Here is a 26964-nt window from a genome sequence, read left to right on the forward strand (position 1 = left end):
TTAGGGATTTATGATATGTCTAAAATTAGTTTTCAGTGTTCACTTCAAGCTGTATGGTATTGCTGAAGTCTTAACTGATGGTTAATACTTGTTTAGATCAAGGAGATCATAGATAAATATTTCTTGTTAATTGATCAAACGAAATGTAAGATCTAATTGATTCTTTTTATGCTTGTTCTTGATTCTGGCTGGCTGAGATACAGATCAAATTGTTATTTCAGTTGTGTCTGTTCTCCTTTCTACAGATGCACACTAAATAAGATTAACAAGAACAAGAGGACAAGGAAAAAAACAGAGCAGTCATTTTGATTTTTTTTTCTCTTGCTTTTCAAGGATTTTTTGATGTTTTTGAGTGCAATTAAACTAAAACAGAGTATTTGACTGCAGCAAAGAACTGATGAATATTATGTATACCTTAGTTATTAATACACTTGATCAGCTATGAAAAATATCAGTTGAAACATCTCTTCTATGAATACAGCATGGAAAGCTTGTAGTAAAGTAGTAGTTAGCTTGTAGTTAAGTACTACAGAGGCCAATTATTTTTAACATCTTGATTTCAAGGTCAATATAACTTGTTTCTTTTCAGAATAATAAAGGAAAGGCTGAAAAAAGATTTCATAGACTTTTCCTAACTGTCCTGTTTTGGGAGGTCCTTATGTATCATATGTGTGTATATATATATATATATAAATACAATGCAAAATCGTCTGTGCCATGAGTGGTAGGTGGAATCAGAATATATAGTCAAAATATATTTCATATGCCTTGTTTCACATTAATAATTGATGAACACTGCATACATTGATTTTAATTTATTTATTTATTTTACTTTGATATATAATGCATGATTTTAAAAATACAAAGCACCAAATAAGTCTTGGGGTTTTTCAGGGGGGATCTTGAAATATTCTTTGATTGTATTTGTAGATAAAATTTTGGTTATGATTAGAGGTATGAACAGCTGCCTAATTTAGAAGTCAAGTATAAAGAAAATGAGTGGGATAATCAGGAAAATCTGAAGTGTCCTCTTTCCTTTTTACACACCCTTTTTCAAAACAGAAATCAAAATTATAGGAAATGTTTGTGCTGTAAAATGACATGTAAATGCTTTATCATGTGAAATCACTTGATTTAATTTGTTTCCATTTAACAATCAAAATATGAGAGTCTGCATCAGATCAGAAAAGCTTCATAGGAGCTGGCATGAGACCACAGTGATTTTGAGAGGTGGGTGTAACGACGCTTATGTACAGCCATCTTTGTTTTATTTTGCTGTAGGTATTAGATTTTTCTTCTCTTTATGATGCACTTGGCTCAGTGTAAAGAAAGTTCTAAATGCTCCAATAAGCACGCCTTTTTTTTTTTTTTTTCTTTTGCTCCTTGCAAATGGATGAAATCGGGCACAGTCCCAAATCAGTTGTTGTAATGTTCTGGCTGTCAAGCAGCAGACAGAAAAAAGTTATTGGGTCAGTTTAATGCTTTTTCCAGACAATATGCCTTCATTTGGCATAGTTTTTCTACAACTTCAACAGAGTCATTCATTTTTATTTTTTAGGAAAATCTAGGAGGGAGAAGAAATAGTAGGCAACAGCTATCTGTACTACCTTGCTGGCAGTGCTTAGCTGCAGTTAACTCAGGCACACAACAGCTCTCTGCGGTATGCTGCTGGAAGTGTTATCCCCGCTTACAGGATTTCTCGTTCGACCGTCAGCACTGCTTTTGCTGGGATCTCAGGGGAGGAAGAAAGAAATAATGCCGAAGAACTGATCTAGTGTGCTGCATCTGAGGGCATGCTACTAAAACTCTTCTCCAGCGAGACTTTAGCGAGATTTTACTCAGAGGCTGGTGCTTGTGTTCATTGGGGATTATTTTTTTTTGCAGGGAGGACGTGACCTGTGCAGCAGTGCTGTTACGAGCGGTTGAAGAGTTATGCAGTAAATTGCTTGGCACTTGTGGCAGTACTGAAACGAGCTTTTGCCATTGTGGCATTTGATGCTTAAGTTAGATACTCATCAGATAAATATGCTGTTAATTACTAGTGGAACAACCCAAGGCTCCTTTTGGTTTTCTAGTACTAGTAGTATCATCAGAGATTTGTAAGTGGTGCCATGCAATAGAAAGAACGTAATGAACCTGTGAACCTGTATGTATGTTGAGGATGCATATTATTTAGAAAAACAGGTAAATTGAAGGGGAATTAAGCCACTTTTGCCTGCAAACCCAGTGTTTGCCTGTGGCTTTAGCCTGAGGTGCTGCGGTCTGCCCAGGCTCTTCTGGCTGTAGCAGACCCCAGAGGGTTCCCCCTTGGTCTCACCAGGGAAGTCTGTGCTCTGGAGAGGAGCAACTGTTGGAGTGCACAGTAGGCAAAAGTACAAAATGACAAGCGGAGTTTGGACTTCGATCATTGCTTGCAGCCTGCTGACGAGCACACAGATACCAGCTCCAGCCATGTTTTTTGCTTTCCTATCTCAACAGCTCCAAGAGGAGAGGAGTATAACCTCTATTTCAAAAGCTACTTTTTTATTGCACAGAACTTATGTTGTTGTTTAAGGACGGAAGTACCCTTTTCTATCCTCCTTAGGGACTCTTTTGGGGAATCACCATGTGCCCTACTTAGGCAAGCTTTCTAATACCTTGAGTGGTACCGAAGAGCAGGCAGAAGGGAAGGGTGGTCCCAGTCTTGTTTGATTTGCTTTAGATGTAACAGTTCAGCCACAAACCAAAAAGACACCGGCAAACTACTTTTAATAGCTTTGCTGTAATTAGGTATGAGTAACAATAGCTTGTATTCTACACTTTCTGTGTTTGTGGTTCCCTGAAATCCACATAGCACAGAGCAGTCTGTAGGATATGAATGTATTGTAGCCTGAACAGTCACAGCAGAGTCCTTGGAAGCATGGACATCAGAAGAAACCCAATTTCCTCACACCAGAAGACAATGTATTGATCAGTATGTATGCAACCTGGAGGGAAACTGTTTTTAGAGCACTGCAAAAACAGTACACGAGGCTTAATTGAGCTGATATCATTGGTGCTAACTTCAGGATGTGTATTATGATAATTGCTGAGGGTAATTTGAATCCACTTGGGGAGGGAAGTTGTCTATCTTGTTTGATGAGGAGAAGTTGGACAATTGCCTGTTACATCTTTTGTCTATGACTTTTGAAGCTATGTGAGTTAAACATGTGTAGGATCTATGTATCGACCTCTGAAAACTGTTTACAGCTAAGAGCATAGATGAAGTTGTCCTTAAGTTGAATCCAAGTCCGTAACAAACAAATAAATAACAAATACGTGCAATGATTGATGATCACTGATGTTGATGCAATGTATCAAAATGAGATCATCCTATATCTCATTCTGTAATATAAGTATGTAAGTATTTTTTGCTACTGTTAAATGCAACCACACTTCTGTATCTGGTCTAAGGTTTTGCTGGTTGTATTAAATTCATCTTGTATTCCACAGTTAAATATGAATGCAACATCTCATTGAAGCAGAGTGTATTTATGTTTCATCAAAAAGGTCCTTCGTGTATTAATTATTTCAGGGCTTCTTTTGTGAATATTTCTTCTGTCTGAATAACCTGCCAGGAATACATTCACGACGAATATCCATTTTCCCTGACTGAGACTACTAGCAAAAATATCAAGGTTTTACTGTAATTAGTTCTTTTTCAGATCTGTGTATAATCTTTTGATTACATTTCTTATTAGACTTTCGTATGGATAATTAATACCGTATCCTGTAACATGATTTCCTATAAAAACAGAGGTTATACATTCCTTTTATTTAAGATGGCAGTATACCACAGTGATTGAATTTTATAGACCTGAGGCTTAAAAGGACTGCTGTTTCTTGGTTGTAAAAGAGTGTTGCTTTCTCAGTTTTAAGGTGTGAGCTGCTTGCCAGGAATATGCTTTTATCAGGTTGTAAGCCTAGATGGACTCTGAGGAATCAGCTCAAATGTCAGTGGAGCTGACTGAACTTGGTGGAGCATGAACTCAGTATCCTTTTTCCCATCCCTCTTCATGCAATACTGGAAGCAAGCTCCAGTGTGGATGAGATTTCTGTTGTTGCAGGAAAGGGACCTGATGCTTGATGCTCTTGGGATGTTTTCCTGGAAGCCTTGAGTTCTTTCACATTTTTCCTATAGACGCAAACAGTTTTGCGATCTTTCTGTACAGCAGTCTTGGCCCATGAGGTAGGTAGGTAGCTGTTGGTTTCCTCCAGGTTATTCAACCTGTAATTCCTTTGTCTTTGGGAGTGGTGTAGAGTATTTAAACTGTAATATGATAGATTTACAAAAAGAGTTTTGGCTGCAGAACATCTCAGTGGTCAGAGTTAAAGGATGGTATAGTCATTTATCTTGCTAAACAAACTCTTGAAATCTGTTAACTCCACTTGGCTTTTCAGCTCAGTGGTTTGACCTAATTTGATTTCTCTTCGTTTTTCCAATACATTTAATTCTTGCAGGAAAAAAGAAAGGAAAACCTCTACTTCTGTTGACCAGTTCTCTTAGTTTTTTTGCATTTGCTTTTTTTTCTGTTTGTCACTCAAAACAATCCCAATTCCAGTTAATATCTTAAATTCAGGCCAGTTCTCAATGTAGCATCTAATGATTTATCTATGCCCTGACTTCCAATATAAAGCAATTACGCCTAACGTGTACTTGCTCAGTTGGTATATGATTTCTTATATTTCTCTATTTTTAATAGACTGAGAAGAATGTAAAACAATACTTGATATTTAGATGATAATTTCTAATGTATCAGGCACAATACTAGCAAAAACTTTGCTTCCATAAAGCTATATATCTTGATTTGCCATGTCCTTGATTCACTGCGGTACGGGAGAAAACAATTATTTGTGCACAGTGAAAGGAACTGTGCCAATTGTAAACAAAATTCACAGTATATTGAAATATTACAAAGCTTTTCTGTTCCTGAAGTGTTCGTGGTTATCTGCTATATTACATAACTTTAATCTAAGCTGCTTTAGAAAGCAAAAAGGCTTTTTTTGGCATTAAGCTATCTGCAGTACTGAGGCTGACATTTTGAAAAGTAAATGGTAAGTCTGAGTGTCTGAGAAGTCAGTTTAAGATGTCTTAAAATGGCTTTAAGAAGTTAAGCACCTGCCATCTGAAAAGCAGTCCTTTTGAGACCTCTAAACTTGAACATCCAGAATTGCTAGCCACTTCTGATAGCTATGCTCACATAACGCCTGCATGTTTTGCTTGCATGGTGTTTCTTGCTGTCAGCTATTCACAGGCCAAGATGGAAGACAAGATGGCACTATGAGGTATGAATGCATTACTTAAATTTTCAAAATACTGCTAGATGTATAGCAAAGAATTACCTCAAAGTTTAGAGTTGCCATTCAGTAGATGGCAGTACAGCTCACAAAGAAACCTTTTTTAGGGATTTTGTTGTCTACTATGGTCTTCCATAAGGCTTTGGTTTTATCAGGGAGAATTAGAAACTTAATGGACTGGCAATCAGGTGTACTCAGAGAGGGGGGTTGGAAATCTCTTAATTGTCTCTATTGTTTAAATCTGTGTAGAAATGCCAATGGAGAAAACTTTGGTTGAAGAAGTTTGGAAGTAAATTGAGCTGTGAATTTATATTTGTTGCTAACACAATCCTCTGAGGGTGTTATCAGAGGTTCTGATTGAAGAGCTGGTAGAAAAAATTACAGATAAACAGGCAAAATCAATGTTAATAAATATCCAATATCACATATTAATCACTGAAGGGTTTTTAGGTAATTCAAATATGAAGTAGCCTAGATAAGGTACTAATTGGGATGGGACATGAAGCTTCTCACTTAAAACTTTTGTACCTCTTTCGGATACCAGGGCTACTCCAGGTGAGAGCTGAAACCATCACCAGTTCAGGCTGAAGAATTCATGGGACAGATGAGCAGAAACCATAGCAAATGGTGAATGGGGGAACACAGGGCTAAATACAGTAGGCAAGAGAGGAGTCAGTGTGGTCTTTTTAAAGGGAACTTGTGCTGGGCAAACCTATTGATCTGTTAGACAGTTTGCTAAGCTAAGTTTTCCAGAAGGCAGATGGGTTGTCTTAAAGGCTTTTATGGAAATGAAGCTACCAGGAGAAGGAAGGAAGACCCTTGAAAGTGTGGGTAGTTTGTTAAAGAGCAAAGAGCCCCTGTCCTTTGTTTCATAAAGTATTAACTCTAATTAGGGGTAAAGAATATGTAAGGTAGGTAAAATACGTAAAAGGTGGTGGTGGATCACAGTAAAGGATGTTGTCTGCTGCCTTCTTTCTGCTGAAGGACTTTCTGAAGTGCTTTCCAAGACCAGTCTGAGATGAACCTTACAAAATTAGCAAGCATTCATTCAGCTGTGTCCTTCAAACCTGACCTAATAGTCAATACATTTAAATCTCTCATCCATCTCCAGTCTGTACCACTCTTTCGCTGTTCACTTGTTAAAACCAGGGAATCTGCCTGAGTCAATATCCCTGACTTGTTAATGAGCTGCCCAGCAGGGAAATCTTTCAGAAACCTGAAGCTATCTACACTATTGCCATGGAAATGCGTTTTTTGTTTGTTTTTTTTTTTTTTTTTTTAACGTATCCTGGCTTCAAAAAACATTTGGCTTAGTGTCCACCTTCACTGCTTTTCTGCTGTGGTAACTAGCTAACTGACCAGGACGGTTTGGTCCACTGTTTTATATATTGTTTCCTTAGGACTCAAATAGCTGTGTGTTCTTGTAGAGCTGAAATGTAGCAAAACTGAGGGAAAAACTTTGAGACAGCTAACGTATGTCCAAGGGATTATCTGAAGGGGAGATTAAAAAAGGAGAAATAAAATATAGCATTAAACATTCGGATCAGAGCAAAGAGGGAACAAGAGAAAAGCTGTTTCACATCAGCCTGGTGAGAGTAAGGAAATAAGCATCCATTTTGGTAAGCTTTATTTAAATTGAGAATGGTTTGAAATGGATATGAGACATACTTTACAATACCCAGTGCATTCTTAAGTGTTTTCAATTTGCTTGTCTTGAAAATTCTTCTGAATATACCTTTGCATCTTAACATGTAAGGTTTTTGTTCATTTTTAATGTTTATTTGGCAGATAAAACCTATGAGCTTTTCAAAGGCAAAAGCCAATTTGAGAAAACTGGTATTCTGTATCCCTGAACAACGTTTTCTAAAAACATAGCAAATCTATTTACAGTTTCTACAAATAGAACTCGAAAATTCTAGCTAGATGTTTCAATTATGCCATAGGCATTTGTTCTCTTTCTGTATTTAGAGGTTCAAGCAGCAAAACTCAGATACAGACCTGAGCTTCTGACAAGTTTGTGATGGTATATTTAGAAGTAGGGCTATTTTTTTTTTAATCGTTTCACTACTTGCAGTCATTTTCTATTAAGAGAGCACCCAGAGGTCAATAAAAAATAGAGTCCTACTGTGTTAGCCATGGGGAAAGCACAGAATAGATTATTTGTCTCCAATTCCATTGTGCTTCTAATCAAAGTAGACACTATCAAGGACCTTACAATACTGGGAAAATATCTAATCTGTGTTACTAGAAGTCTTTCTAGTAATGGAACTGGCAGTAATTTTGACTAGTATTTCTTGTCCTAATTTGTCACATCTGAAAATTAATACAAGCCTCACTGTTTTATCACTCATTCATCAATTTGCTTTCTAAACAGTGACAACATAGAAAATGCATCGTGTTGGTTTCGGTCAAGACTGTTTTTGTTCTTCCAAATGCCATAGTGTTTCTCTCTCTCTAATCTTTGTGTTCCGAGCCACTCACAGATGCTTTGACTAATGGAATAAAACTGTATATGATTACTTCTCATGTTTAGTGGCAGCCTTGGTGATGGTAATTTTTTTTTTTTTTTTTTTACCAAATCTGTACAGTAGCTTGTAACTCCAGCAGCATCATGTCTGAAAGTAGCTTCATTCACAATTCAGACTTTCAGTTTTTTTAGCTTGTCTCTCAACAGCAAAGACTATTTAGAATGTCAATTCGGTGTTGTGCAGTTACAGTTTGGAATCATATCATATTAAATAATATATTGACTAGTTAGAAACTAAAGCATCAAATGTTTGCATTATGTTGTACAATGCAAAGGAACAAAGACATGGATTATATGAATTTATATTAGTATTTTTTTCCTAGATATGACTTTCTTTAAAATTAATGAATCTATGTGACTTCTGCTGAATTTGAAGTTTCAGAATTCCAGCTAAATAAAGTACATAATTAGGCAAGTTGAGAAGACAGATACCTTTTGAATGTTGATGATATATTGCCTTCAGGAGTTTATCACATATCAGTCCTGAGAACTCACGTTCATTTTGAAGTCCGGTTATCATCTGTTTTTAGACATTGTGGAACTTAGACAATTAAGACCTGCATAAGATCCCTCAAACCATACAAAATTGCTTTGGTTACAAATAATTTTAAACTCCAAAATAATGCTAGTGAAATGAACACACATCATTGGTAATAGTTATGTGTAGCTGCATGTACATAGGAAGAGAGATTTTTATTGTCATCATGTTAAATGTCTGTTTAAATGCAGTCAATGAGGTGTTAAAATCAATTTTAGTTTTGGAGATGTCCTGGTCCAACAGAACAAATTTTCCTAGTAATTTAATCAAAGGATTGTTCTGGGTTTATACAGGTGCATCTGAAGGGGTTGGGGGGGGGGGGTTATCATTTTTCTGAGATTCGATTTTAATTAATTTGAGAAATGTTAATGTCACAGAACTGAATTTAACTCCACGACATCTGATTTTTCAGGAAGTCCAAAATTCTCAGTGTTGTGCCAGATTGGGTGCCAAACTTTGTCACTTAATTCTAAGGGAGTGTTTGTACATTGGATCAGATGAGTCCCTAAAACCTGTAGGTGGTAGAGTAAGGTATTTCTACTTGCAGAAGCTGTCACGAAGCAGTATAGAAGATGCTGGGCTACTGGGTGCAGTGTGAGCCTGCTGATGATACCCTTTCTTAAGCAGAGCACAGCCTGTGTCCCCTAGCACCACTGGAGGAAGAATTTGGGTATCGCCTTTGACGGTGGGAAACCCGCCCTATGGTTTAGGTGGCCCAACTCTATGTGTGCCCCTCCTTTCTGTGTAAGAGGTCTGTGGGAGGGAATGCGTTGAGCTGGGGATGTTGGGACTTTTACCATATACATTGAAGCCATGAGGGTATGTTTATTTTAATGTTATTGTACAAATTAAGTTCATTGAGACATGAAATGAGCAGTCAATATTAGCTGTAGTTTCACTTGGTTTTGGAGAGGTGCATCACTACTTCAGCATAGCTGATCTTAAATGACTAATCCATTCTGAGATATTACTGCTGGGCATAAGAGTGAAATCCTGATTTTTAAGTGGAGTGAGCAGATGCAATCAGCATTTGAGTCGATGCAAAATGCAAGCAGGCAGACAGAGTAAGATCAGCAGAGTGACTTCCGCAGAATTAGAGGAATTCATTCATGGAGCAGTGCTTGGCATACAGGAGTTCCTGTGCAGCAGGCTCTTGGTGCCTTCCGCTAGATGGGATTTCTTCTCGGGGAGGAGGAGAGCTATTAAAATTGTTTTGGGGTAGGAAAATAACTGTAAGATTGGTCATGAAAGGATGGCGGTAAAAGAAACATGCAGGAAAGAAACCCCAAAAGGACCATTGTTGTTGAAATGAAGGGAAACTCTTCTACCCTTTTGTTTTTTTTTTTAAAAAACAAACAAACAAACAGCAGCCTAATATATATGTATGAAAAAAATAGGAATGGATACATTCCCACAAAGGCACAGGACATATTTCAGTCCTTTGGAATTGCCTTTCTGAGAATGTGTTAATTTATTTTATTTTGTCTAGAGGCAAAGAAAGGTACTGCCTATAGGTAATCCTACAGAAATATGATCATCAAAGTATTGCTTATGTTGATTCCTGCTGAGAAATTACAGGGAAAATAGGCTCAGAACTCGTCTGAAGTGAGTTTTGCTACTGAAACATATTTAGATGGAAGTGTAGATCTTGTAAGATGTAATCAGTTTGCCTTCTGGTGTCATGGTTATGTTTCCAGCCAGATTACAGCTTTGTGATTGTTGTATCTGTTAAAGAACAGATATAAAAAACATTTGAATGTAATTTGCCAAAAAAAAAAAAGAAAAACAAACAAACAAACCACCAAACCTTAAGACTCATTGGGTAAAATCTGTTTTCAGTTGCTAAGTCAGATTAATAGTAATATTGAGTAAATTTTATATTTCAATTGATTCTTCATTTAAGAGAAATTAAAATACTATATTTGGCAGGTAATATATTATCAACAATAAATAAGATTATAAAAATAATGAACCCTTGTTATGTTTCCTAGTTTACTTTGTTACATTGTGAAAGTGGTCCCAATTTGGGCCTTCCCTGAAGGGATGAGAGGAAGACTTTATAACTTTCATCTGAGTTTGAGTAACTTAGCAAAGAACATACTGATAAAAATGCAAGAAACCTAGGCTAAGGTTTCTCTACTGTAAAGTGTAATCACTGAATTTAGTAAATATCCTGGGATATTTGGAAGTGAGGAGAATGATAAACTTGAGGCATAAATTACATGAGCCTCTATCATAAATCTGAAGTTAGAATGATATTATCTGGAAAAAAAATGCTGTTTTACATCAAAATGTTTCTTATTTTGTAGGGGGGGAAAAAATCTTCTACCACTCTAATAGTCTATATTTTCCTTTGTGAACTTGAATGTCAATTTTATAGTTTTATTTTAACATTTGTCTCTTTTAGTTTGCACCAGTTATATAGTTTTGGGGTTAAAAAACTATTCACTACCATATGCATTTAAACTTAACTGCACAGGTTTGTTAATCAGGAGGCTGACATTTCATAGAAAATGTGTCTTGTGAATGTGCTGTTACAAGAACTGTATCAGGCTAAAACTATATATCCTGCCATTAAGACCATGACTCTTTTTGAATGTCAGATTCAAGATTCTTCAGTTGCAAACACCTTGGGAGATGGAGATGGTCTTTGATTTTCTTACCTCAGACAACAACTTTAGGAGCTCTTATTCCCTTAATATAGCTTAATCAATCTTGATTTGTCTCCTTGGTGGTTTTGTTTTGGTTGTGTTTTTTTTTTTTTTCTGAATGCAATACTTCTTGCTAAGATTCACACCCCTCCTCCCCCCCCTCCATCATCATCTCAGTTAGATTTTTCCATGTTAAATGAGTTGTCTATTTCATGTTTCAGTACATCTACACTCCAGTGTAACCAGACCCTGTTAGTTTTTTGGTGTGTTCATGAAGAAGTTTGTGGGAGAGGTGTTGTATTTTAAATGGGAATAAACTTTAACCTCTGGAACGAGACTAAAGCATTCATTATTATGTGGTTAATGATTTAGTGAAATGAAGACCTATCTGTTTTCCCTGAAAAGTACATGGTCATAGTTTTTTGTCCTCTCAGTGTCAACACTGAAATAGAAATTAATCCTGTAGAATTTTACAGGACAACTTCTCTCTATCAAAACAGTTAAATCCTAATTCCTTTATGATATTTTCTAAACAAGTTACTTTCTGGCTCTTCTCAGACAACTGGCTCTGCTGTCTTCTGCTGAGGAATCTGCTAACAGCAATGTACCCGATCTCCTGTTCTCAGACATCAGCTTTACCTCAAAAAAAAAACCAACAAACAAACGTGGGGGGGGGATCGGGAAGAAACCAGGGGGTTCAGTCCCCTTTGTCCAGCTTGCTCTAGATGGTGCTTAATATAGTAATATAGTACTATATACAGGGCTTAATCCCAGCACAGTTCCTGAGTTTGTAGCAGTGCTTTGGGAGTATCAATGGTCATTGCCTGTAATTCTTCACCCCACATGGATCTGAAGGTGATTGAATGCATTTATGCAAATACTGCTCCTCAGCTACTGAAGGAGAACCTATAATGACGTGTTTTCGTATGGCAATGCTGTAATATTTGGCCTATGGTTGTGCCACCCAGTAGTACCTAAAAAAAGAACTAACTCAGGTCCATTTTTTCACTTTTTTAATTCTACCTGTGCTGCTCTGATCAGAGATTTTGTTGCTTTACAGGTAGCCACAAAGAGCACAATGTGACATTATCATCTTCCAAGCCTTTTTTCCTACCTCTTCTAGTCTAAAATCACTGAGTCCTAGGAGATGAGAAGGTGCATTTCATATGTTGGCCACTTAGGGATGTGGAAATGAAAGTATATTACTTGTTCTTTTGTTATGCCATGAATATTAAAATATAATAAAATAGTTATTTCATTTTCTTCCCCTGCAGATTTGCAGAGAACTGTATTGTCTAGCTAAGAAAGGGATATTTAATTGCTGCTGCAGGAACCAATGTTCTTGTCCTCAAGATAGGAATATAGGCTATGTAGGTCTATAGTTTTGAGTGTTTTTTTTCTTGATTTCAGATTCACAACCAAAGTCTTGCTAATAAGTGAAATTGTTGTTCAGAAAGCCTCTGAGGGAAAATCCACGCTTCACTTAAGCCAGTGGCAAAGCCTCCTTTTGACATGGAGTAGTTAAAGCACTGAGAGCATGAAGGTGTCACTGGAAAAAAAGACGTGGCCTTTAGCTTGGTGGTGAATCATGTGCTAGTGTTGCTAAGGGGGGCGGTTTTGCATAGTGTGGTCTCTTCTCTCATAAAAATGTGGTCTTCCGACATGAGAGAGAGAGAGATGCAGTTTGAGGCTAAAATTAACAAACATTCAGTTATGGCTTCTGAAGCAATGCATTCAAAGATGTCACAGGCCAGGTATTTTCAAGGTATGAACAACAGCAGTAATAGTAACTCATAGGTGTTTTCAGATCAGAATATATAGGGATAGTTATCTCATTAGCAATCAGTAAAATAATCTCCTAAACACCCATCACAGAGGACAATTACTGATATAATACCGCTTCATTTGAAAAATAGATTTCATAACACATCACTGGGATTGCTACTTGAGGATTTGTTGATGTTGCTTTGGTTTAGTTCATGTCAGGGATGACAGTGAGATATTAGGAAGAATGAAGGATTAGGCATAATATTCATAAACTGCTTCATTCTATCATGTAATTTCCTTGTAGTCAAGTGTTTGCTCTAGATATAATGTATTTTTTATGTTTTAATTCCTGTCAGTCAGATGTGATAAATAGAAGAAGAAACTTATAAATCTTTTTTTTTTTTTTCTGGCCAGTTTTTAGCTTATGCTTTTTTCTAGGTGGATAGTACTAAATGTAGGGAGAAGGCAAGGTGCCTCAGGTATTGATCAACAGCAAGTGTTACAAATGTTGATTGGTTTGGGTTGCTAAGGAGAACTTCAATTTCTTTCTTGCTACCTAGTATCTACAGCCTGTGGGGAAACTTGAAAGGGTGCTTGAAGGGAGAGGCCCATTTTAATAACCACCACACACACCCCAAATTCTGTTTTGTACTCAAAGTCTGCAGCACTCCCTCAGGTAATTTATTTCAGGCATCTGATAGCCTGGGCATTCAGTAGTCTACCTGATGATAGCTCTCAAATGTTCGCTCTAAGAATTGTATTTTGATAGTCCAGGTGATGGGAAAATGTTGCCATAGCTTTTTGTAGACCTAGCAAAGGTGTATGGTGTTTGTTTTTGGTTTTTCCCCCTGCTCTTCCCTCATTCCTAAAGACATCACCTAAGAGTAGATCAGGGGGAAATATGGGACTCTGTCCTGGGCTGCCAGTGACTGCAGTCAATTATGATCTTAGCCTGCCAGCCCAGCACTTCTTACAAAACTGGGAAGGTTCCAGTCACAGTTAAAGCTGAAGGCTCCAAATGGTAAGGAAGAAATATGTCCTTATAAATGTTGACATTTTATATTTCTATGTAGATAAATAGGTATGTTTATATAACTACTTTAAGTTGTTATGATATCCAGCTGCAGTTTAATGCATTGTCAGGGATTAGTGCATTCTTGGACATAGTTGGTCTTATTTACTGAGTTTAGTTTAAATATCATATAGAACTGGATTTGATTTACCTGGGTTAGAAAATTTCCTAGTTCTTAGATTGCTTTCTTGATTTTTAAAAACAAAGTTACTGTAGACACTGTCCAACTTCTGTTTTGCTGTCTGAGAACATTGAAGCAATCAAATTTTGCGCACATCAGTGCTCCCAGTAAACAAATTTTAAGTTTCCACACCTCAGTCTGCACACTGGGAGCAGAACTGTATGTAGTGCCGTGGTATTACTTGACACAGTGATAGAAGCGAGTTCCCAAAACCCCCAACCAGAACCCGGGCACAGAAGCAATTAAATATGCCTTTCTTAGCTAGGAAGTGCAGGAGGATGCAATATCTTTGTGTGAATGTGATGAGAGAAAATTGCATTCAAACTCTGGTCCCATCCAATAAATCTTACAACAGCCTAACTTTTCCTGGAATGATGCCTCAGGCAAAGCACAAGGGGCCCAGAAAAGGAGTTGGGGGAGGGGGAAGAAGGGTGCAAAAAAAAAAAGTTTTCGTGATTCTCTTTATCTATTGCTTTACCATAAATTGCTAGTTCTTTCACAGTAAGACTCAGAGCCTTAGGGCTTTATGTAAAACTTTCTAGTGACCGTATTACACTTATCCTGTAGGGCAGAAAGAAATTCTATCTTGCCATATCTTTCCATTCACTTCACAGACTTCTTAAAGATCAAGTATTTGAATGCTCAATAGCAAGTGACTCACTGTCAGTCCACAGTGTGCTTAAAAATTAAGGGAATTTTTGATATATTTACATAATGAATACATTCAGTTGAACGGTATTTTTCATGAAGTGATAAACCAAACGAAGCTAGTTCATTAAAGGATTATTTTTCATAAGCCTTGTTCTGCTTTTGGTTTAACTCTGGTTGTATCTTAGCCATACTGGACTAATGAACTGATTTCTCACTCTGTCGCTGATATAATAGGCCAATGTAGGTCTCAGTTTGAGCACATCTTAGGACAAGGCAATGCAACAAATGTAGATGTAAGAGCATTGGTGGCTTTGGTGGTATTTAGTATGACTCAAGGATTGATCTATAAACCTGTAGCACGACTATTCTCTCAGAGCATTTCTTAGTGTTTTTTTTTCTTTTTTTTTCTTTTTTTTTTTTTTTTTCCACTCGAGGCAGAGGGAGAGACTTACTTTGTGGCATTCCTTATTTTTTTTCCTCCCTTGTGACATATTTTTTGTCACATGTTCTGTCTGGAGTAGTTGCTGATTTAGGCTTGTGGCCAAAACTTAGTTCTTGGAAGTCAAGAGACGACTTCTGTTCCTAACAGAAGTGCTGATATGACTGTTTCTTGGTGTTTTTCAAAAGACATTTTCTGACTGGTAATGTAGCCCCATTTTGCCAGCCAGAGCAAAAGCGTGAGTGATGCTCTTACTCAAGTCTGTTGAATTGGGAAGTATTGACAGACATGGAGAGTGCTTCAGGAATATATTGATGGCAGCAACTGTAGCTACTCTGACTGTGCATATATTAACGTCAGACAGGGAAAAGCCTAAAATTACGAAGAAGCTTTCTTCCTGCACCAGGAATGCATCTTTGCTGGTGTTTAATTTTTGCCCATAAGGGAAGATGTGAGCAGGCCCTTCCAGGAGAGTGTCGTTAGTCCTCATGGACAGGGCACTAGTGCGACCGTGGTGTAAGCCTTATCTTTCTCTTCCCCAGCTCTTCCAAATTCAAACAAAAATGTTTCCCAGTAATTATACAGAGGAACAGAAAATTTGGCATAGCTTTTAGACCTAAGAAAATTGTGCCATGCAAAAGGCATGCATCAGGATAACGAGACTCATGGTGAGTCCACACTCTGTCCTGTCTGCCACAAATATACAAGCTCAATGCCAATGATGGTCTTGGCATTCTGGATGGGTTTGGCTGTTGATTATGGGCCAAATTTAAATACTTATTTTGTAATAGGGAATTTTGTAATTCCACCTCAGGAGAGGTGGAATTGCTGAATATCTTAAATAGAGGAGTTCAGTAAAACCTTGCCAGTAGCCTTTGCTGTTTCTGACATTTTTGAACTGTATGCAGGAGCTTGGTTACATCATGGGCAGCAAACCTCTCTTTATGCAGTCTGTCTTTGCTTTCTGGTTACCTTTTTATGTCGTACAGCTTTCTCTGCTTTTAGACACATCTACTAGTTCCAAAATGACCTAGACGGATGTTGCATGCAGCACCATCTCCATGTTACACACCGCTCCTGTTGAATGGGGGGTAGATGCAGGTGTCTGTTGCTTGTGACAGAACTGGTTTTGTTTGTATTGCATGAACTCATGGCTTCTTGGGGAAATCTGCAAGATAATTATTTTCTGGTGATAATGAGGTCGTTAAGTTCTGCATTTTTTGCATAAAAACGGATAGTAATGTAAATCAGTGCAAATCAAGTAAAGTAATACCATATTATAAGCTGAGCAGAATGTGCCCTGAATTTTGAACAGTGGGAAAATGAGATATTAACTGTTTAGGGAACATATATTCCCAGAACAGTTTGTTTCCACGTGTAATACCTGGTTTAAGAATTTGACTTGTATAATTGCTTTAACAAATCTTTGGGCTATGTTATATTCTCTGTTGATATCATCAAAATCTCAGCTTTTGTACAGATACAATACAAAATTGATTGCACCCTGATATTATGCAAAATAATGTTAAAAATGAAGCCTGGCAAGCAAAGTGATCCTTGGCAGCTTCCACCCTGCTCACTGGTGCCATTCAGTGTCCCAGATATGCTGGAATTCTGACAAGATGCAAGAGAGAAGGTTTAATTAGGCCACAGTTTTACTAATTCAACTAATCTGGGAGTCACACATCAATCACCCACACAATGCAGAGTGTTATTTCTTTCTCCCTTATTCCCATCTATTTGGGAAGTGCTCATGGTTTCATGTATGGCTCCAGGCTGCCACAGGTGTGAGGTTTGGAAGGGCTGATGGCACGGGACTCTGCTTTTTGCATATGCCCATGAACTGCCTTTTTAAGGGTCATGCCTTCGTCTAAATCTGCTTTCATCTCTGGTTGAGTGAGAACAGGTTTTTGCTAAAGTTCTCTCTAACTTACTATTGTATGCCTTTCTAACTAGGGTCTGTGGGGCAGCCAAAATAAGCTACTGTACCCTGGCCAGTCTGGGAACTTAAATATAAATACTTAGATATTTCCATGGTATTGAAAAATGAGAAAGATGCAACTCCCATGGACAAATACATGCCGTATGGATGGAGAAGTGGAAGTGGCTGTTCTGAGAGTGAATGAAGATGCTGGCCAAAGTTTGAGGATAAGCTGAGGTGCCCCACAGTTCAGACAATGGTCCCTCCTCTGCTGCCTGGCTTGTGTAGTTTACAGGGAGCTCTGACCTCCTTTTTTACTGCCCTGTAAGGCAATGGCCTCTCTTGTTGTGGCCTGCTTTTGAAACTGGATTTGAGGATTAGGGTCTCAAATCTTAAGGCATATGAGATATCTGGTCAAAATTGTAGCTAATACTATGTTTATCACCACCATGATCTTTTAAAGGAGAGAATACATGCAAAATGGGCTTTTGGTTCACAGTACACGGGTAGGTTGTTCTGCAGGACCTGTAAAGCAGTACTGAGGCCAAGCTATTTGGCAAACTTAGGTTGGTCCATTAACTAAGGACTAATTGTTCTTCTCCTTGTGACAGAAGATGAGAACATCTTCCATGTATCGCATCTGAACTTCCCACAATGGAAGGATATCAGGCTAATGAAGTGTTGTGATGCCAGGTGATTGCTCTTATCCACCTCATGGTTTTTGGATGGATTTTGAAAACTGTGGTAACCTTAATATGAGGAATACGTAGGAATACAGCTCTTTGGTAGAAACCAAGCATGCTTCCACAGATGCCAAGAGAAGTGCTCCTGCTGGATGCCCAGAAGAGCTGATCCCAACCAACATTTAAGGATTCTGGAACAAAACCAGAATGTACCTCTAAGATTGCATTCTGTAACCTGAAGAGGCAAGAGAAAAATGTAGGGTAAATCTCCAACACATTTTTAATACCTTACAGATGTGGACTCTTTCAAACTTTTCACATGAAAAAGGGACTGTCAAGCTGTCTTGATGCTGAAATTGAGAAAGGTAAGAAGTACCAACAATTACAGGTGATGAACTCTCACCTTTCAGATTTAGATTTTTATCTCAAATCCTGCGTTAAAAAAAAAAGGGGGGGGGGAGAGAGAGATATTAGTTTTCAGGGAAACAAAGATGATTTTGCCTGTTTATCCTTCTTGGTACATTTATTGTAATAAAATAGTATATATCCCCTCTAAATACTCAATGCTAAAGCAGATTATTCAACAAAAGTTATATGAAACGTGGAGTATATTATTTCTGCTGACAAAGGAGGTAGAGGTGGGTGGAAGATTTTCTTCACAGCCTCCACTGTAACTTTCCTTTGTGGCAAGAGCACTAGACACTGTGTAGAAAACTCACTTTTAAGACAATGTCTCTTATGAAGTGCACGCAAGTCACTACCATAGACTTTGTTTTAATTTAGAATATATATTAAAACATTTAATGACACTCTTTGAAAGTTTATTTCATGTTTTGGAAACAGAAAAAGTAGAGTCTTATTATTTTACTATCTCTGAAACCTTTGTTGCTGCAAAAATCCCAGGAAGGGCGTTCACCTCCAAAATCCAGGGGGTTTTCACCTCCAAAAACGTGGCCTCTACCTGTTGTTACTGTGTGTTTAAAACTTCTCATGTGCTCAGAAACCACAAACAGTGTTATCTGTGTTTTCTAGTGTTATCTATCAATAAGTGGAGACCAGTTTGTATAGGCAGGCTTGTTTGCTGAATATTAGGGTATTTGCTTTATGCCCCTTATACTTTTTAGTGTTTGGGAACCTTTTAATCTATTGAATGAGACTGGAAAATGCTGTCTGTGGGGGTTGTTTGGTTGTTTTTAAGGGATTTACTAGGATCTTCAGAAGCAGTTACTGATTTTTAATGGACCCGCTTGAAAAAGTTACCAGGGATTTTAACTTAAGAACTCAATGGAAATCAAAGCCTTATGAAGCATTGCCAGTTAAGGACTTTCAGTTTCTGTCTTTGGACAGGATTTGACCTGTTTTAAAAATTTCAGTCTCACCTGTAATCTCAATCAGAAATCCATTTCTAATAAAAATACCTCAGTCAAAATCACATAAGTAATTAATTTAGGAAGATATAGTAAAGAAACAATGAGAAGACACATTTGACCAAGATACTACAGGAATTTGGAATGCAGTAGAACTTGCTTTAATTAGTTCTGTAACACACAGTTGCCATACATGTTATCAAACGGTTAATGATGCATCAGAAAACCAATGCAGAGAACTGGAACTAAAACTGAATATAGATATAGTAGACATTGCTGTAGGTCACAATATGGCAAAATCACAAAACAGAAAGCATTTGAATGCATGTGAGCTATGAAAACTTTCATAGACCAGCTGCAATTTAATCAATTGCCTAATTTAGCTAATGTGTTAATCCTCTTGGTGAAAATGGAGGGAAACATCTAGTACTATGCAGAAGAGCTAGACCAGGAGAGAATGCTCAAGAGCTCAAAACACATTGAGCTTGGTATAGACAGGCTGAGGTGTGCATGTTTGGTCTGTTTTTCACCCATTCCTAATACATCTGTTATGCATCATCTTATACATGGACTGCAGCTATAGAAAGAACAAACAAATTAAGATGCTTGTGTCAATAATTATTTCAAGCCCACTGCTGCACAACGTGCTTTTCCCACAGAAGTAAAGGTCCAAATGGAAGAAGGTTAGAGATGTGTAGCTCAAGTCAGTTTAATTTAAAAGGAACTGTAAGAGAATGAAATACATGTTTTATGTAATTAGCATTTTAAAGCTTTGTTTCACTGTTCAGTTTTATGCTACCAGCACATGGAACATTCGCTTAAGAGGAAGCAGATTAATAAGGTTTCCTGAAGAGTTCAAGGTCACTAACTCTCCGAGTGTTAAATAATGAAAGTCTGTATGTTTCTGCTTTCTGGTGTATGTTAAATATTTGGAGAATGAGTTAACTGGTTTTTCCTCTTGCTAAAACCTAGTATTTTAAATTCACTGTCACTGAAATACATATGTTATGTGAGAATATGTGTGTTGACTTATCTCTAGACATAACTAGAGGTTGCTGTTAAAAATCCAGAACAGTTTCTGCATTTGAAACATTGTATTATCCATGTTTGTAGCACAGGTGAGCCCTGGGTGGTACCAGAGGGCAGTATTCAAAGTTTTTGTAGAATATCCACTTTTTGGTGTGTTGTGCTCTGCCATTAGAGATGCCCTCAAAGAAAACTGTTTCTGTAACATTTCTACTGGTAATTTTTTTATCCAGGTACTGTAATATGTATTCCTGGGGTTGCTGAGGATATCACTGCATAATATTGTTGTAAGAAAGCTTTGCGAAACTTTATTATAGACAAGCTTACCATAAATGGGATAAATCTCATTTGAAAGGTTGGTCATGAGTCCTAACATGTCCTTGGATAAGTGTGTTCTGAGCTTTCAGTTTATAAAGAACACCTCCTACACCTGAGTTTTAATTAAAGCAAAAAAGATGACTTCTACACAAAATATTTTAAAGAACTATGTTGCAGGTGAGCAAAAACTTACAATACCCTGAGAGCTTCAGCTCTTTTAGTTGCTGTCAGATGTCTGACAGGCCAACTTCAGACACAGAACCATAGAATGCTTTGGGTTGGAAGGGACCTTAAAAATCATCTAATTTCAAACCTCTTGCCGTGGACAAGGACACCTCCCACTGGACCAGGTTGCTCAAAGCCCCATCCAGCCTGGTATTGAACACTTCCAGGGATGGGGCATCCACAGCTTCTCTGGGCAACCTGTTCCAGTGCCTCACCACACTCAGAGTAAAGAACTTCTTCCTTATACCTAAGGCCTAAATCTACTTGTTTGTTTGTTTAAAACCATTATTCTTTGGCCTATCACTACACTCCCTTACAAAGAGTCCCTCCACAGCTTTCCTGTAGGCCCCCTTTAGGCACTGGAAGGCCATTATAAAGTGAGCCTTCTCTTCTTCAGCCTGAACAACCTCAACTCCCTCAGCCTGTCTTCATAAGAGAGGTGCTCCAGCCCCTTGATCATCTTTGTGGCCCTCCTCTGGACTCGCTTCAATAGGTCCTTCTTGTGCTAGGGGCCCCAGAGCTGAATGCAGTGCTCCAGGTGAGATCTCACAAGCAGAGTAGAGAGGGGGAATTACCTCCCTTGACCTGCTGGCCATATTTCTTTTGATGTAGTCCATGTCTATCTGAAAAGTCTCTCTGGTGACACAGAGGTCCTGTTTGGATGATGATACGTTTGAACTCTTCCATTTGAGTTCCATAGCTCAAGATGAATGTACTTTCTAGTTTCTAGAGATAAAATCCGTATGTACCATTCATTTTCATTTTTTTTCCCTCTTCTGGAGTAATTTTTTTTAACTCTTGAGCAGTCAAAGTTACATGTTCCATAAATGTTATAAGGCATACTCTCTAAACTACTGAGATACTTTCATATAAAGGAAAGTACTGATGCCTCTGAGTCTATGAGAAAGTGTTTCATTATGGACAGCTTTTATACATCAGGAATTTTGAAATTAAGAAATAGTTAACATAGTGGTTAACAGTAAGAAATAATAATTATTGTCTGTGTTGCCCAAACAAACTTCCCAGAGCTCCTGCTGGAGATGTTTATTAATCTAAACATACCCAATATATCATTAAGATAATTTCTTGCATGATTGATTGAATTAGTTAGTTATTAGGGGTGGGCAGGAGTACCTAAGAATAATGGGAGGCAGAGAAAAAGGGAAGAGAAATTGACTTTCTTCCAAAGACATATTAGCAAAACAAATGAACAATTTTTTACACGGTAAAATCAGCATTCATTTTCGCATGCCAGGGAGATTGCATCATGTAGAGCATCATGTAGGGCTGAAGGTCAAGGCCAATCTGCTTGCTTCATTTTTCCAGTGATCCATTATCTATTCTTGCCTAGTTGGAGTCATTAGTACTTGCAAAGAGGAAAACAAAAAGAAAGGAATGTCAGCAAGAAGACTCTACATTGTATCTTAGCTATCGTTGTACTGTGCATATACCACCATAATCGAACTCAAGCACACTGAGTAAGCCAATTAGTCTTTCTAGCCGCAGTAAAACAATTGCAATGAATAGACACGTCTCTACCATAAGATGTAGAAATAATAGAAAGAGATGGTCTTCCTTCCTTTTTCACACTGTTGTCACCCAAATAGACTAGAATTTCTTTGGCCACTGAGTTCAGTACTTGTAAAAAGCAGAATACCACTTGATGAGTGTTTTTTGACTTTTTTTTTTTTATCCCAAATTGGAGACAGTTCCATATAAGACAAAAGATCATGTATTTGTGTTATATGTAGAGTCTGGGAGTGCTACCCATGGAGCTTTCTCTCTAAAGCAATCAATTCCATATGAGTGGGTTACTATTATTATATCTATGCAGATGCTGAATCCAGTTACAATAAACAGAAGCCAAGGCTGTTGTTTTCTCAGACAAATGCAGAAAAACTAGAGACCAGAGCTAGCTATTAATCTGGCCTATTAGTATGCGGACAGAATGACTGATTCTGGTTTCTCCTCCCAGATTCTCCATTTGTGTCTGGGCTGGTTTTCTGTACAGCTAGTGTATGCAAAAGTAGCCAAAACTGGAATATTACAGTTCTCTTAAAATAAATAAATTAATAAATAAAAAATACCAGTTCAAAAATAGCTACTTCACATAGTCCTGATCTGAACAGCATCACATCCACTATATGCTGTGTTGGAGGGAAGTCAACACTGAATGATAAACCCCAGTTGGTCTTCCTTGTAGTGCCATACTTCTCTCCAAAAACACTTTTTTTTTTTTTTTTTTTTTTTTATAACTCTCTTTTCCATTTGCCTTTAACCCCATTTTTGTACTTCCTTCAAGGTGTTGGTTTCTCTGGTATGATGCGATTCTGCTTACATATGTTTATCCTATACCAGATGGCCCCAGTTTTTACTGATATTATTTGGGCTATTTATATATGAAATACTCTGCTGGATATCTCCATCCTTAATCTTGCATAGCTTAAAATTCACTGAAACAGAAATGAAGTCTATGGTGAGTTTGAGTGTTTTAGATCTTCCCTGCAACTATGGGCTATGTGAGGGATGAATTCAAACTCTTTTGTGAAATACCATGTAAAATTCTTGTTGCTGCCTCTGCGGTTTAGAAATCATTATGCAGCTGGAAGTGTGAAATATTAAGCATATCCTTTTATGTACATTGAATTTATAGGGACTTCAAAGTCAGTCCTCATTTATTGTCTGGTTTGTTTCACTTCAGAAATGACTTGAACTGTGAACAAAAAGGAGCTGACAGTATTTTCAGATAGGCACTTTATAGTTGTGCACTTTGTAACTATATGATAGGCCTGTCTCTGCCTTGAATGCAAAATTAGCTTGTTGATATGTGCTGCTACAGACAGGGGAACAGATGTAGTAATTCTCCTTTATTTACATGAAATCTCTAAAAAGACATTTTCTGGCAGCATGCTAGGGATAAACGCAGTATCAAATATAAACCGCGCCATGCTGTGTTAGCTCATTCAGGTGTCAGCTGTGCCACTTAGACATGGTCGAGAGCAGAGGGGGCTGCAGGCCTGGTCGCAGCGCTGGGCTCTCCTGTGACAGACCCGGAGTACCGGTGAGCCACTGGCACTGCTGGTCGGTGGGCACAGGTGGGGCTGGGACCTCGGTGCTAAGCCCTGGCACTGCAGCTCTGAGGACGGGAAGAAGGACGTGCCCTGCAGTCACACAAAGACATAACGCTGTTCATGAAGGCCCAGAGCTCAGGGAGGTAGAGATTATTGGATATCCTGGTTTTTTTGTTGTTTGTTTGTTTGTTTTTTTTCCAAAGTAGGAGATTTTCTTACCTTCCTCCACTTCTCTTTTTTTCCCCCTCCATTCATTTTCAGTGATTTAAAGCTCCCCTAAGCTCATCTTCTCTAGCTTTTTCTTCCACAGCCAAGAGGTTGAGGAGCTGAACTGAGACTGGGAAGTTGTGGGGGAGGGAAGGATTGACGTGTTAGCATTGGGGGACAGCCACAGAGAAGTTGAACATATCTTATCTGAGTGAAGAAGTGAAGTTTAAGTAAAACCCTGTGAGTCTTTTTGTGCCAGGAATACTAAAGCTGGTGAGCAGTCCTCAGCTGGCTGCCACCACCGGGGAAAGTTCTTCATGGGGGACAGCGCCCATTCCCCTTCCTCACTCCTCCTTGGTCCTCATGTGAAGGCTGAGGAGGTCTTCTTCTGTTAGTCCTTCCTTTCTCTCTCCCTACTTCACTTAACAGGTTTTAGCCAGTCTGTTGCATGTTTTAAAATGTTCCTTTTTATTTCTGTCTCAGCTATTCAAACTTTCCAGTGTGGGGTTGAGGGCATTTATTCAGCTTATGTGCAAGCAGCAGATGCGTTAAAAATGAAATGCCTTGACTCTGAATTTCAGGCAGAAGTGGTGGGAGGAGACATAGCTAATTTAACTCGGTGGATGATTGATATGGATATGTCAATTTCTATTAATGTTCTTTTGAAATCACTGATGCAAGTGTGTTTTTCCCCCACCCCAACAGAAAACATAAAGACGACAAATTCCCATCCCTTTAATTTGTGATACTCAGACACAGTTAAGCAAACTCTTTCATTACGGAGTGTCCTCCACAGGCTGGTGAAAAGCAGCTTCTGATGGTGCTCTTACCACTTTAAGAAAATCAAGATGCTCTAACAAAGCAATCTGCTTACTGCTCAAATGTCTAAAACAAAAAGCAAAAGTAAAAGTCACTTACAGGTAGGTCTAGATAAATTGCTTTAAAATCTACTGTTCCCTCATTAGACAGCCATTCATTGCAATGGAAAGAGCTAAATGTGTGCTGAGTATAAAAGCCATGTTTAAAACGAAACGGAGTTGAGAGACTGAAAGCACAGTACTGTTATTCAGAAGTAGCTTTCGAGCCGAGAGTTTCAACGGGAAGGTGCTGTTTGGACAGAAATCAGCAAACGTTTAGCTGAAGTGTGAATAATTCAAGCGTGCCTGAAGAACCGTGCTTTCTGAAAAGACAAAATGCAAGACTAAAAAAATCTTCAAACATTTGTATCAGCGTTAGAGGACAATGCGAGCAGCAGAATTTGAAACAGATTTGCAGATGCACTCTCTTTAGGCAGAGAGAATGCTCGTTAAATGCAAGACGCTTCTGTGGCTTGTGTGTTTGCACGGAGGTATAGGTTTGCAAGACTGACGTATCAGATAAGGTCAGAGTGGTTACCACACCGACGGTGTAGCAGCTGCATAATAAATGATGGAGAGAATCATGTTAGGCATGCCCACCTAAGCTAACTTGAATCATGCGAAAGGGGAGCTGCTGGAATTCAAATAGACTTTCTGGTTCCCAGCAGTCGGCAGTAATAGAATGCTTTCAGGAAGATGACAGATGCAGGGGAAAGATGCTGTTTTGCACTATCTTGATTTGTTACGGCAGCCAACTTATTGGCGTGATGGAGTGACAAGAAAAGCAGCTGGCATGGAAGGTAGGATTATCAAAGCTATTGCATCATTATGAATGTAATTAGAAACTGACCATGACAAAGCATATGCTAGAATGAGCTGCCGCTGATGGCAGAGGATTTGTTGCCGAGGTCTGGAAACTCTGAAAACAACATTCCTTTTGCAAAATGGATTTTGCAGTTCGGTTTATGCTTGTGTTACCTTTTCTTTCCTGCTCGCCTCCAAGCTCAGGGAATCACTTGCTTGAAAGAGTGTCGTGTTAGGATGAGGCTGAAGAATAAAGTCTTTTCTAAGTCTGTGAAGCCTCAGGTAGATAGAAGCAAACAAATGTGAAACAGAAGACTGGCAGAGGCTCCCTCTGATTCACTAGCAAGCTCTGACTGATATATTGGCATATTCAGGAATCCCAAGGAAATGAAGATGCATGCACGAATGTTTTGGTATAATGAAAAGATGTTATTGCAGGTCTCGGCTTTATAGTTAGTTTTTTCTGACAGGTTTTATTCCCCATCAGTTTTTAGCTCTTGACATTTATTCGGTTGTTCAGTATTATATAAAGAAAATACATCAATATCTCCTGCAGGGTTTCTCAACAACTCTAGCATCTGTTTCAGCTATTGAACTGTATTCACGTTTTGCCAACTTGATGCCTACCCAGCTGGTCTATCATTTCTCGCTTGATTACTGCTCTTAATTTCTCTGTATCAGCTTGTTTCAGATAGGATTTTGAAGTCTGTTAATGAGAAATGACAGTAACTGCTAAATTATTGAGAATTGGAGTATTCTTATTTTTGAAACATCAGAAAATCTTTGTGTGCATTTTATTAAATTCATATTCTGTGTTGCAGTGAGTTTTTTGTATAATCATTGAATTTAGCTGTGACTACTTTAAACCAGATAGGTCAGAAGCATAACTTCCAACTGACTATTTTAAGAAAGTTTGAGAAAATGTAAAGGTGCTTGCCTTAGTATGTGTATCTTTTTGATGTATGTTCCTTCCTCCTGCCCACCTTCCCCTTTGCAACATATATACTTTCTCTCTGTCATGGGGAGCAATCATTAAATGTACACGGTACATATTGAAATATATTTTATCACCACTAGGGTGAAACCACTTAGCAGTTTTGAACAGGTGATTTGAAGAGGTTTAAAACAGATGTCAGTTCTGTCAGCTGGATCGCCCTGGATCTAAGAAGTGTTGTTCTCGAAGTGTAAGCAGGACCTCTCTTCCCTTCCTTTTCAGAGGTACAGTAACCATTCAAGCTCTGCTATATAGCTCACAGGATATGATTGTTAAATTATTTGGATTATTGTTCTATACAAAATGATTTATTTCAACACAAGCTGTCTTCTTCAGCAGGTATATCACT

At 38.1% G+C, this 26964-nt stretch overlaps 1 protein-coding gene across 13 annotated transcripts in view; it reads left to right on the forward strand.

Moving 5' to 3' along the window:
- Positions 1 to 26964, forward strand: part of DMD (dystrophin) — a 1241121-nt gene that overhangs the window by 79817 nt on the left and 1134340 nt on the right. For 5 of the 13 annotated variants that reach the window (XM_080576219.1, XM_080576241.1, XM_080576250.1 and 2 more), the window contains exon 1: positions 25476 to 25617. The exons of 2 other annotated variants lie outside the window; for them this stretch is intronic. In XM_080576219.1, coding sequence (XP_080432345.1) covers positions 25521 to 25617 — 97 coding nt within the window. In that variant the 5' untranslated portion in view covers positions 25476 to 25520. Of the gene's footprint in view, positions 1 to 25461; positions 25618 to 26964 lie in introns of those variants that run through there. 6 more of the 13 variants (XM_080576232.1, XM_080576233.1, XM_080576246.1 and 3 more) reach the window with 3 other exon arrangements.

The sequence above is a fragment of the Anser brachyrhynchus genome (assembly GCF_964034855.1).
Source record: "Anser brachyrhynchus genome assembly, chromosome: 1".
NCBI classification, from domain to species: domain Eukaryota; kingdom Metazoa; phylum Chordata; class Aves; order Anseriformes; family Anatidae; genus Anser; species Anser brachyrhynchus.